The following is an 11,373-nucleotide window of genomic DNA, read 5'->3' as shown; positions in this document are numbered from 1 at the left end:
TTTGAGCCTTTGCCATCCAATAAACATCCTTTTAGAAGAGTCAAAATCCGGCAAGGTGTACTGCAGGCTTAGGGAACCTACGGCTCGGGAGCCTAATGTGGCTCTATAGGTGGGGGCCAACCTGTCAGTTAATATTTGTAGTTTTGAATGCACCAATAGGAGCATCGAGTTGTTGACGCTACATCTAGCGTCGCTTTGATGCAGTGGTTAGCAAAAATGTTGTCAAAAGAATTTTGAGACTTTTTCTACTATAAAAGGGTGAAATGAGCAAAAAAAGGCACATACTTTTCATGTATTTTAAATTCAGAGTGTAGCTCTCAAGGAATGATATTTGAAAATATTATTCTCTATCAAAAAAGGTTCCCAAGCCCTGGTTTAGTGCTTCACTCGTGGGATCGACAAATTCAGAAAGACTATGTGAGGGCTGACTGTTTGATTTTATTTTTATTTTTTTTGTTTACAAAGAAGTATGCAAGACAACCGCCTATACACACACACACACACACAGCCAGAAGGATGGTTGGAGGAAATGATTGGACGCTCCAAGTGCCAATAGATGCCAATTTGATGTCAGCCCATTGTCAGCTTTCATTACGCTCCACGTGGCCACCCGTGGCCATCCGTCGCAATCCGTCGGCGCTTTAGAAGCAATCTGGAAAATTTCACCGCTGTCAATCACCGGCAACGTTTACTCAAATTGAACACGGCATCTTCCTTCTCCTCGCTCGTGGCTCGCCTTCCCGAACAAGAGTCAAATTCGTGGCGTGGACGGATGGGAAGCTGTCTTACACGGCCCTACGCGACCCTTCTGTCCACGAACGCGGCCAGAGAAATTGCCTTCGCCTCTACTTTTATTGGATTATACGTATAGGCACAAGAGTGGTTGTCCTCACAATTCCGGGGTCGTGGGTTCGATCCCAGGTGGGTCCTCACTTGCGCGGAGTTTGCACCTTCTCCGCCCTCGGAAAATGAAGGAAGGAATATTAAAACAGAGTGGATCGCCGCTTGGTCTTCTGGATTTGGTATCAGCGTAGGAACGGAAAGCCACATTTTTCAATGAACTTTACGTGAAAAACATTTTGCGACAACCGTGCATTTAGTCATTTGAAAAGAAATGTGTTGATATTTTCTTGTGCAGCCCTTGGCAAGGACATGGGCCTGCGGACATTTCTTACAGCGCTCTCTGCAATACTTGCATGCAATTTTCCATTTGGCAACAATTTTGAAGGATTTCTGCGAGCAATAATAATACCATTTCTTACTTTCTTTGTTTTGAGAGAGCACAAGACTCTGCTGTAGCATTAAAAGTTAACCTAGAGTGTATCCTTTAACTGCTGCCACGACAACCGGATACGATACACACCATATGTGCTCATCCGCATTGACTGTAAGTGAGCCACAACTCTGAGCTCGAAAACACAATGGAGGGCGTACGTTGCGTGACTTGGTTCTTTGGAAGAAGCCACGCCACCTGGAAATGGCGTAACGGCAACATTTGTATTGATTTTGTTTTTCAAATGTAGTAGAAAGGAGAAGACGGCATCCCAATGGCGTGCGCGCGCAGCAAACGTATCGTATGCGTGACCGTTAGCACCACGACTGCTCATAAATGCCTCTTTCTATTCTATTCTCATCTGCGCCTGTTAGTCACATGTGACTGACGACGATTGGGTTAAGCGCTTCCCCCCCGCATCCGTTAGTGCGCATCCAAGAACTCGCAGAGCGTGTCTTTATCAGATGCTTCTTGCCTTCTTCCCTAGAAAATGTGATGACTTTGGAGTTAACGTTTTGATCAACTTTCGAAACTGGAGAAAAAAACACAATGGGCCCAAATTGGATGTTCTCACCTCCTCTTAATTATATAAGTTTGTTATGGTAATGAATCTCTTCATATATACATCATGGCTTTAATAATACAAAATCCCAAAAGGCGGCTTTGTGTTGTTGTTGTTGTTTTTTTTTTTGTCTTTGGCTCACACGTTTTCCAGAAGCAATTCGATTTGAAACCTTTGCATCCGTCCACGCATTTCGGCTCTGTTCTTGGCTTGGGATTTTGGTCCGCAAAAGAATCCGGAAACGGAGCCAACGTCATCCGGCGCCGCCATGCTTTTTCTTTTGTCTTTGTTTTGGGGAGATTTTCTTTGTGCGTTTATCTCATCTCGACTCGTGGGTGCACCCGCCTCAACGTGTGTGTGTGTGTGTGTGTGTGTGCAAGGAAGCTAATGTGTTAGCGTGTGGCGCTGGCTGGCTGGATTGCTTCCATGGCCACACACACACAAGCGCGCGTACACACACTTTCCCTGTTCCATATTCCATTCAATGCAGCAGGCAAGAGAATAAGCAGCTTAGGGACACATTTCGGCCGTGCAAATTCCCCACGCCGTAAACCCCGGCGTCTCGTCTCGGAGAACGTACGCCTTTCCGTCCTCCGGCGGCGGCGGCGCAGAGACTGCCAACGGTGAGGCTTCTCCTTTTGGCCGCTGGCGCTCTCATTGACGCTGGCGTAGCGAGACGCAAAGTCTGAAAGACACTCGGCTGCTTTCCAAAGAAGTTTATTTTGAAAGAGGGCAGTGATCACAGATGGAGGACGGACGTCCCAAAGCATGTCACCGTGTCACGGCTAAGATGGGGGAGATCCCCCTTTTCAAAACAAAGAAAAGCGCCCAGCCACCCACAAGATGGCCGAAAATCAGCAGAAAAGCGGCAACCCATTGGAATACAAAAGCAGACGTGATTGATTTTGCCATCTCACAGATATAGGTCATGGAACACAACAGTGGTTTGGGCTCATTTGACCAAAACGTGGCCAAAAAATCTGACAAATGCGCTCACCCTAAAAAAAAAAAAAAATCCCCACCGCCGGGACACTTCCAAAGTCCGCGTGATTCCGTGTGGCACAAAAGCCCGTGTTGGAAATCAATAAGGCTCTCAGATGGCAGTATACAATCTTTTTACCCTGTGAGCCAGCAATCCAATAGCGGAATAAAAGCACTGCCATGGACCAATAAATACAGCAGAAACATTCAGTAGTTGGAAATAAATATACGAGTAGTCTTTCTTACATCCCGCCGGGCCCTCCGACCCACGCTTTTTTTAAATGGCTGTCTTTCCGACGTGGATTTGGGGGCCAAGGTTTTCGGGCTCACGAAAAGGCTTGAGCGGGAAACTTTGGTCTGTAGCCGCCCCCCAAAAAACGGCCCAGTCGTACTCCAGTTGGAAACGGTCGCTTTCCCCCCCTCCCCCGTCTACCGCCATGCCACGCTAGAGCGGGCGCAAACCCGGACGTGGAGCGCTAACACATTGTTTCTCCACTTTTAGCCTTGTGTGCTTAACATACAGCTGGCCTATCAGTTCAAGTGGCGTGTTGACGTATTTGCCTAATGAACGCTGGCCTCCTCCCTCCCACGCACATAGAAAATGTCTTTGGCTTCATTTCTTATCCTTTTTTTTGTTATTTTTTGTTTTGATCCAAAAAATATGATCATTTCCAAAGAGTTTGGGAGAGAGGATCAGACCCACGCCGCCTTTTTACACCAGAAATGCGTCTCCGGGCGACGGGAACACTTCTGGAAGGAGGACATTTGCCAAAGCCGAGCCAAAGCGCCCGCCGCCTAGCCGTCACGTGTCCGGCAAAGTATCTCCGCGCTTGATTATGGCGGCTCTCCGGCGCACTGAACAATGAGACAATAGGTGGCGGCCAGCCCTTTTTTTCCCACACGCTCCATGAAATGTGTGCGCCGCATTCAAAACACACGTGTTTGGTCAAGGAAAGGGACAAAAATACAAGATGGAGAGGAGCCCGCGAATAGTCCCAAAAGAAAGTCTCGATGGCCGTTGTTGTTGTTGAAACGGCGGCTCGTGGCCGTTGATGACTCAGTCCGTCTTGACCGTATTTTCCGCCCCGACAAGCACGCGTTTGTGTCCATGTCAATATTCACGTGTACAAGTATGATGAGCCGCCTGGAAAATCCCAAGACTATGGCAGCGCTCTAACAGAGTCCAATGTCCCGGATATAACACATGTGCGTGCGCTGAGTCCTCCCTGATTGGCGGCCTCACAATGTGCCTGTTTTTTTTTTGTTTTTTTTTTTTTGAAGGGTCAGGCGTTTTGGGGGAATGATCTGGAGTTTATGCTTGACCCGTCCCGGAAAATGCTGTCCAAAATACTAGCGCGTGAAGGTCCGGTGCTCGCAAAAGGCATCCGTCCGCTGGCCGTCTCCTCGGAGAACGTGGAGCCCGGAGCTAGGCTAGGCTCGCGGCGGCGGCGCTGCTAAAGCTCCGGTCAAAAAGGTCCACGCGGCCGAGCGCCCTAAAAGAAGGTCCCCTTGGTTCCTCGGCAGAGAATCTTCTTGAAGGCCTTCCTAAAGTCTTTGTTGAAGATGGTGTAGATGACGGGGTTGAGGCAGGAGTTGCAGTAGCCGATCCAGAAGAAGAAGGTGAAGAGCGGCGGCGGGATGGCGCAGGCCTCGGGGCACACCGCCTGCAGCGAGTACGAGAAGAAGAAGGGGAACCAGCACACCACGAACACGCCGATGACCACGGCCAGCACGAAGGTGAAGCGCTTCTCGCGGTTGACCATGGCTTTGCGCCGCGCCGCCCCCGGGTTCTTCTCCATCTTGGACTTTCTGCCCGGCGCCAGACGCGCCCCCTTGGGGGTGCTCAACACGTCGCGCTGGCGCTGGGCGGAGGCCGGCGAGCGCGCTCCGGCGCCGGAGCCCCCGCCGCCGCCGGGGGCCCTCTCGTTGCTGGCCTCGCTGTCCGTGCTGGAGCTGTCGCCGTTGTTGTTGTGGGATTTGCCCCGTTTGGGACGCCCGGCCTTACGCCAGGCCGAAGGGGCGGCGCCCTTGGCCCCCTCGGCGGAGGAGGAGGGCTTGGAGGCCGGGGAGGCCCCCTCCTCCCTCTCCTCCCCCTCCTCCTCCGCCGAGGTCTTCCCGGCGCCGTTGGCCCGGCGACCGGGCCCGGCGGGCGTGGCGGCCGTGGAAGGGCCGTCCTTGCGGGGCTCCCCCGGCGGGCGGCGCGTCCTCTGCTTGGCGATCTGGTAGATGCGCACGTAGACCAGGATCATGATGAGGCAGGGCGCGAAGAAGGAGCCGATGGTGGAGTAGAGGATGTACCAGCGCTCGTCGTTGAGCGCGCACTGCGGCCCCCGCCGGTCGCTCAGCTGGCCCGCCTCGCTCTTGTTCAGCGACAGCAGCGGCGGGAAGGAGATGACGGAGGAGATGAGCCACACCACCACGATGGCGCCCTTGATGCGGCGCGCCGTGCGCTGGCGCCCGTAGGTGACCCGCGAGATGGACAGGTAGCGGTCCAGCGAGATGGCGCACAGGTGCACGATGGACGAGGTGCAGAAGAGCACGTCCAGGGCCAGGTAGATCTCGCACCACAGCGACTTGAAGTACCAGTAGCCCAGCAGCTCGTTGGCCAGCGAGAAGGGGATGATCAGCGTGGCCACCAGGATGTCGGCCGCCGCCAGCGACACCAGGAACAGGTTCTGCGGGCCCCGCAGCGAGTGGCTGGTCAGCACGGCGATGATCACCATCACGTTGCCCACGATGGTGAACACCACCATCAGCGTGATGGCCGTGGCGAAGGCCGCCGTGGCCTCGGGCGAGTAGGGCGCCGGCCTGTGGACGCTCTGGTTGCACGGGAGGGGGACGGGGACGGGGACGCCGCCCGCCCAGCTCCCGTTCCAGGGGCTCGGCTCCAGGGAACATCCGCTCTCCTGAACCCGGGCCATGCTGTGCTATCAAGCGTCTGCCTGGGGGGGGGGAAATAGATCACGGATTTAGTCTGGAGTCAGAGTCAGAATCGGAGTCAGATTCAGAGCCATAACCCCAGCCCCCCGCCCAATATCACTAAAATTCAGCCTGGGGAATTTGCATTGACTGATTTTTCACTTAGCGAGGAGCCATCCCGCCATGCACTCCACTTTTGGTGGAGGCCACAAAGACGGGTCTTTCCCGTCTGAGCGTTTTTCCGCCCCGTCGCCGGCATTTACCTCTCTGTGTTTCTCCCGGTCCAAACGTTAGCTCCCTCGCATCCTCCCCGACGGAGCTTCCGAGTCCATGGTAAGCTCAGCGAACGCGGGCGGCCGTGGCGCTCTCTTCGCCGCCTCTCCACGGGGAATCCGCCGCTGGGGAAAAGCCCCGTTTCCCCCGGGTCATAGTTCACCTTTTCCCTCTAAACAGCTCAGGACTCTTTTTTTTGGGGGGGGGGGGGGGGGCAAATGTTTTCTTCCAGGTCCAGAAAGAAGGAGGCTATGTCGCCAAGTGTGGGCTTAGGTGGTGTGGCGCCGCTGGCCAGTCCTTTTAACGCAGACACGCCTCATCGGGGAAAAGAAGAAAAAGTGAGCAAAGCCCAAAGTTGCCAATGTTTGAGCAGCTGGCTCCAGAAGCTTCCGTCCATCCTTCACTGGCAAACGTTAAAACGGATCCCGACGCGTCCGTCAGCGCTCGCTCTTCTTCTTCTTCTTCTTCCTTCCACCGGCGCCTCGTCAGCTTGTGAGGCGCATCTTTTCCGAGAAGCGGACCTGAGTTCGCTCTCCTCCCATCTCTCTCTCTCTCTCTCTCTCTCTCTCTCTCTCTCTCTCTCTCTCTCTCTCTCTCTCTCTCTCTCTCTCTCTCTCTCTCTCTCTTTCTCCCCCTTTCTCTGGCACTGACGTCAGCGCGCAGCTGTGGGCGTCACGGGATTGCGACGACCTCAAACGGTGACAATTCCAAAGGAGCAATTGTGATCTCCCAGTCACGACGGGGTAACGGCGCATCGAGCCGCCAATCCACCATTCCAGTACAATTGATCCATTTCCGGATGACCAGTCGTAGGTGGAAAAAATACCTTTGAAGGGTGGCAGAATATACTTTTTTTTTTTAAAGTACATTTTGAAACATAAGAGGAGTGCACATGATTTTTTACATTTTCACTTTAGCACTCTAAAGGAGTTTTCTGGATGTGTGTAAGTGGCAAAAGTGTGGGTTGTTGAAAGAAAAGAGCCATGGTGTTCCCTGGGAACTCTGGCGAGTTCCATTGAGAAAGATGGATGAAGGCACTCCTTCACTCCTCCAACGTCACACGGCGTCTTTCTTGTGACTTGACCTTTGAAAAATTCAAATGCGAAGCGTTCTTTCCTTTTAGTAGACTTGTGTGTGTGCCTTGATTTGCTCCTGGCCGGCGCTTCTGTGCTGGCTTGACTTTCACGCTTTTCAATGTACAGCATCGGACCCTAACTGCGGGCACTATTTCATGTGATTTCTGCGGGATGCTATGAATACACTTTTTCTATTTTTTTTTATTGAATTCTTGTGATAACTAGTCATGACTTGAGGACCTCTGGATCAAAAGAAGGTCTCCATTATGAAGAATGGCTTCCTTTTTCACAAGCCGTAGCTATTAGCGCCTCCGTCCCAGGAATTCCCGTCTTGAAAAAAAACTTGTATTTTTTTTTTATCAAACCTCAAAGCCTCTTGATATCACGGGATCGCACCCATTATCTAAGTCGCATCAAAAACAAGTCCATCGATGTGGGCTGAAAAAAATGTATCCTCGGTGATTTAAAATACCTTTTTAAGGAATAAATGACAAGATAAATAATTCAAGTGAAGACTCTTCTGGCTGAAGATACGGAAGAATAACTGATATTCATTTCCTTTTCTTCTTCATCTTTACATCGTTATTGACGACTCCATTTCTTTTGTAAATACGGAAAAGGTCACCGGGTGGGCGGACTTGGAGGTAGCGGACAAACGGAGAAGTGGGCTCGCTGATGCTCCGTCCTTTTTTGGCATGGCTGCTTTTGTCTGATTTATAACTTGCTTTTTCACTCCGCGCGCTTCATTTTCGCCATTTTATTAGCCTAATTTGGAAATATGTGGCAAATAAAGCATCCAAATGAAATAAAAAGAACTTCACGGCGCATCGTCCATGGCTAACTTTCACTCTGGCCCGGCCTCGGTGTGACTCCACTTCCGTCCAAATCCCGCGCCACGTCCCCCTGGCGGCGCCCTGACGGAGGTGGAGTACCCCCCCCCGCCCCCCTTGCATGCGTCAGGCTCCTAAATTGAAATGGCGGTTCACGGTTGGCGAGGGCAGGTCAGCGTTACGTGGCGGACGGGCGCTTTCCGACGGGGGCCCACTTTACACGCCGGCACGCCGGCAGGCAGGCACTCGGCGGCCCACGCGGTGAACGCTCCGTGGGTAGGAGGTCCTGTTTGTTTGGTTAGCGTGCCTGGCCGCTGCCGCCGCCCGCGCATTATTCATTTAATTAAAGAGCGCTCCTCCTGCCCGACCAGCGCGGCCGTGAAGTAGGCGCCCGTAATGGCCGCGCCATCTGCGCCGCGTGTTCCAAATATAACGGCAAACAAAATAAAGCTTTTAAGCGCGCCTTGGTCACGGGCGGATGTGCCCCACGCGGGGCCACCGCCGCTAAACGTCCACCGATGGAGGCCTCCGCTAACGCTTATTCAAGTTGGCAAACATTTGGATGGTAAAATGGCCTCCAAAACCAAGAAGGCCGCGTTGTCAGCTTTTATTTGGATCATTAGCAGAAAACTTCAGGACACACAACACTTAAATTTGGTCGGAGAAATTAACCCGACTTGCTTTGCAAAAGTCCGCTCGTTGAACTAAAAAATGAACGGTCTAATGTTGGGCTTAACTCGCCGTTCCTTCTTGCTAATGTGGACGGCCAACAGGCCTTTTGGGATATTCTCCTTTACGGGCATTCATCTTTCTGACAGTATCACCCTATTTTTTAAACTAGTATTAGTAGTCTTTTCCTGCTTTGAGCTTCATGTTTCAAGTTCAAATTGGCTGCAATTTCCATAAACAGTGAGACAGAGACATCTACTGGAAGACTGCGAAGAAGGGAGTTCGTCATGGTGGCCGCTAGAGGTCCCTGTTTCGCAGTATTCTTTCACAGTACTGTTAGCATTGCCGCAGGCCGCTCTCGTTGTCGAAATGAAGGGGAGGTAAATGCGGGCTAGCTAGTTGCTAAACAGTGCACACCATCTATTCCACCAATAGTCCTTTTCTCCTCCGACTCCACTCCTCTGCGTCTGGGATTTTCTCTGCCGAATCATTTTCCTGAGGAAGAAATCACGGACAACCACGTTGTCAATCGCCGATTGTCGTCCAGTTCAAGAGCACGTTCGCTACCGTCCGAGGTTACGGGAATTTGAAATGGCGGGGGATTCTGCTACCGGAGCTTTTTCTCATTAACACGCGATGCTTTGTGAAATGTTGCTGCCACATTTACCACAAGAAGAACCGCGTCGACTCACCCGATGACGGTAGCCAAGACCAGGCTGAGCGCCAGGCTCAGAGCGGTCACCACGGCCATGAGCCGCATCAGCGCCCCCCCTGGGATCTCCGAGAGCGAAGGCAGCGTCAAGTTAGGTCGACGTTTTGGCCGCGCCTTTCGAGTGACTGCGAAGAAGTGACCATTAACTTTGGAACCATTAAGACCGGTGGACCTTCCATTTTCTCCTCTCCAAAAAGCGCTCTGCGGGGATTTCGATACTTTACCCCTGAGGAGGAATGTGACTTTGTAGAGGAGCGTCCCATCGTGGCCCATCAGCGAGCATCGGTACGTCCCCTGCTCGCTCCAGCGGAGCTGATTTAACACCACGAAGGCTTCCTTGGTCACACTTAGATCTCGGAAGTCACGCTCTCTGGGCTGCGCACACACACACACAAACACAGGCAAAAATGTTAGCTTGCTTCCTCAAGGCCTTTGCACAAGAAATGGCGGCGGTAGACAAAATGAAGCGTCAGCGGGGGCGGGGCCTGGCGTGGGATATCCGTGTCAGACCTTTCTGCCTCTTTTAACGGCGGGAGCCCACGTGTAGCGGTACTCCCGGCTCCCAAAGACAAAAGAATGCCACGGCCGGAAACAGTTGAGGACGGCCTGTCCTCTCTCCTCGGCTTCCACTGGGTATTCTGCGGGGTTGTTGGAAAAAAAGCGACAGTGACACGACCGTCCATCGTGTGACGCCGAGACGTACCGCCGCAGTCCTCTTTGCCCGACGGGGAAGGACAGCTGTAGATCTTGTAATCGCAGGAGATGCAATCCATCACTCGTCTTCTCAAGAGTCCTTGAAGTCACAAAGACATTCTCTCACTATTCTTTTTGACGTTGGCGATCAAAACTCACCACATTGGTTGGGGCACAATCCTGAAGAGGGAACAAAACAACAGGCTCCTCTAAATCACGCCGTAAATGGTGACGTCCACGTGCTGAGACAGATGCCACTTACCATCGCGGATGAACGTCGTCAAGTGGCTTTCTAATATATTTTGCCCCTTGGCAAGGGTACTAATGAATTCAGAGGATCTGTCTTGGGGGGGAAAGAGCTGGACGTCACAAGCTGCTCCATCATCTCCATAAAAATGGCCACTATATGCCTCCAGTCTTTCAAAATTGCCAAATATATAAATAGTGTTTCAATGATATTGAGTGTTAACCGGACTAAAGTCTGGGAGTTTGTGAGGGCAGAAGGCATTTTGCCCCAAAATGTGAATTTTGAACTAGACGGGAGGATAAATGAGTGCCTTGCGGAGGTTCTCACCGGTATTTTGCTCCAGGAAGAGTTTAAATGCAATCTGGTACTCCGTTTTGACCCTGTACAGGGTGGTGACATCTAAGCAGGCACACAAAGGTCATTGGCCACCCTGCCATACCCAGCGTCAAGGGCTCCAGTTCTCACCTATGACGCCCTTCTGCTTCCTGCTTGCGTCCCGGTACTGGCTATAAGCGCTGTCTATCATATCCTGGAAGGCCTTCTGTTTGCTGGCGGGACTTTTGGACAGGGAAAAGGCTTCGTGCATGTTCCTGACGCCGCTGTCGCATTGCAGGCAGGCTTCGGCGTCGTACGCCAGCGTCAGCGCCAGAACCAGCGAGGTCAGGAGCATCCCGCCTGACCCTAGAAAACATGAGCAGATAACCCGCTATTCTGGAATGTTCCCCGAACAAATTGAATTTCAGTAGCATTCCTATTCCTGCTCCTATTAACTTGATGTTGTCTTGTCCACTCTTTGTCTTTAATGATGATGATTTCCATCAATGCGTGTCACTCTTTTATGAGGTCACTCTTATAGTCACTGTTATCAAATATGTATTTGGCTAATCAGATATGGCAAATGTACTCAGAATTTGTACTTGGAATGCATTCGGGGGAAAAGGGGTGGATTATTTAGTTATTTTATGTATGGATGTGCGCTCTTGGTCACCAATTCAGGGATAATAATACAGAAATTATGCCTTAGTGGACCAACAAAAAGTAAAATACTGTCAGCTCAGCTGGAAAAATTAACAATAACACGGCAATTGGCAAATATGTACTCTTTGTTGTTGCAAGTAGAGTGAAAAGTGAAATGCGG

At 51.7% G+C, this 11,373-nt stretch overlaps 2 protein-coding genes across 2 annotated transcripts; both read right to left on the bottom strand.

Annotated features, from left to right (window-relative positions):
- Positions 1 to 3,286: 3,286 nt before the first annotated feature.
- Positions 3,287 to 5,744, bottom strand: LOC144195321 (alpha-2B adrenergic receptor-like). Its single transcript, XM_077714873.1, has one exon. The coding sequence runs from the start codon at positions 5,735 to 5,737 to the stop codon at positions 4,310 to 4,312; it is 1,428 nt and encodes a 475-aa protein (XP_077570999.1). The 5' UTR covers positions 5,738 to 5,744; the 3' UTR covers positions 3,287 to 4,309.
- A 2,763-nt stretch (positions 5,745 to 8,507) lies between these two features.
- On the bottom strand, positions 8,508 to 11,353 carry LOC144195322 (izumo sperm-egg fusion protein 1-like). The gene is made up of 9 exons (XM_077714874.1): positions 10,701 to 11,353; positions 10,563 to 10,634; positions 10,251 to 10,331; positions 10,148 to 10,168; positions 9,999 to 10,088; positions 9,806 to 9,933; positions 9,520 to 9,670; positions 9,276 to 9,420; positions 8,508 to 9,078 (listed from the first exon to the last, which is right to left on the bottom strand). Exons 1-9 carry the CDS (start codon positions 10,903 to 10,905, stop codon positions 8,979 to 8,981), a joined length of 993 nt encoding a protein of 330 aa, XP_077571000.1. The 5' UTR covers positions 10,906 to 11,353; the 3' UTR covers positions 8,508 to 8,978.
- Between the last annotated feature and the right edge of the window lie 20 nt (positions 11,354 to 11,373).

Source organism: Stigmatopora nigra, chromosome 4, assembly GCF_051989575.1.
Source record: "Stigmatopora nigra isolate UIUO_SnigA chromosome 4, RoL_Snig_1.1, whole genome shotgun sequence".
Taxonomy (NCBI): Eukaryota; Metazoa; Chordata; class Actinopteri; order Syngnathiformes; family Syngnathidae; genus Stigmatopora; species Stigmatopora nigra.
The sequence above is the reverse complement of the archived record's forward strand: the minus strand, read 5'-3'. Positions and strand labels throughout refer to the sequence as shown.

Excerpts from the sequence above, each read along its gene's own strand:
- LOC144195321 (XM_077714873.1), bottom strand. The coding sequence starts at position 5,737 with ATGGCCCGGGTTCAGGAGAGCGGATGTTCCCTGGAGCCGAGCCCCTGG.
- LOC144195322 (XM_077714874.1), bottom strand. The coding sequence starts at position 10,905 with ATGCTCCTGACCTCGCTGGTTCTGGCGCTGACGCTGGCGTACGACGCC. Across the intron at positions 9,934-9,998 it reads GGGCAAAGAGGACTGCGGCG|AATACCCAGTGGAAGCCGAG; the intron begins GTACGTCTCGGC and ends ACAACCCCGCAG. Across the intron at positions 9,079-9,275 it reads GTCTTGGCTACCGTCATCGG|GAAAATGATTCGGCAGAGAA; the intron begins GTGAGTCGACGC and ends TTTCTTCCTCAG.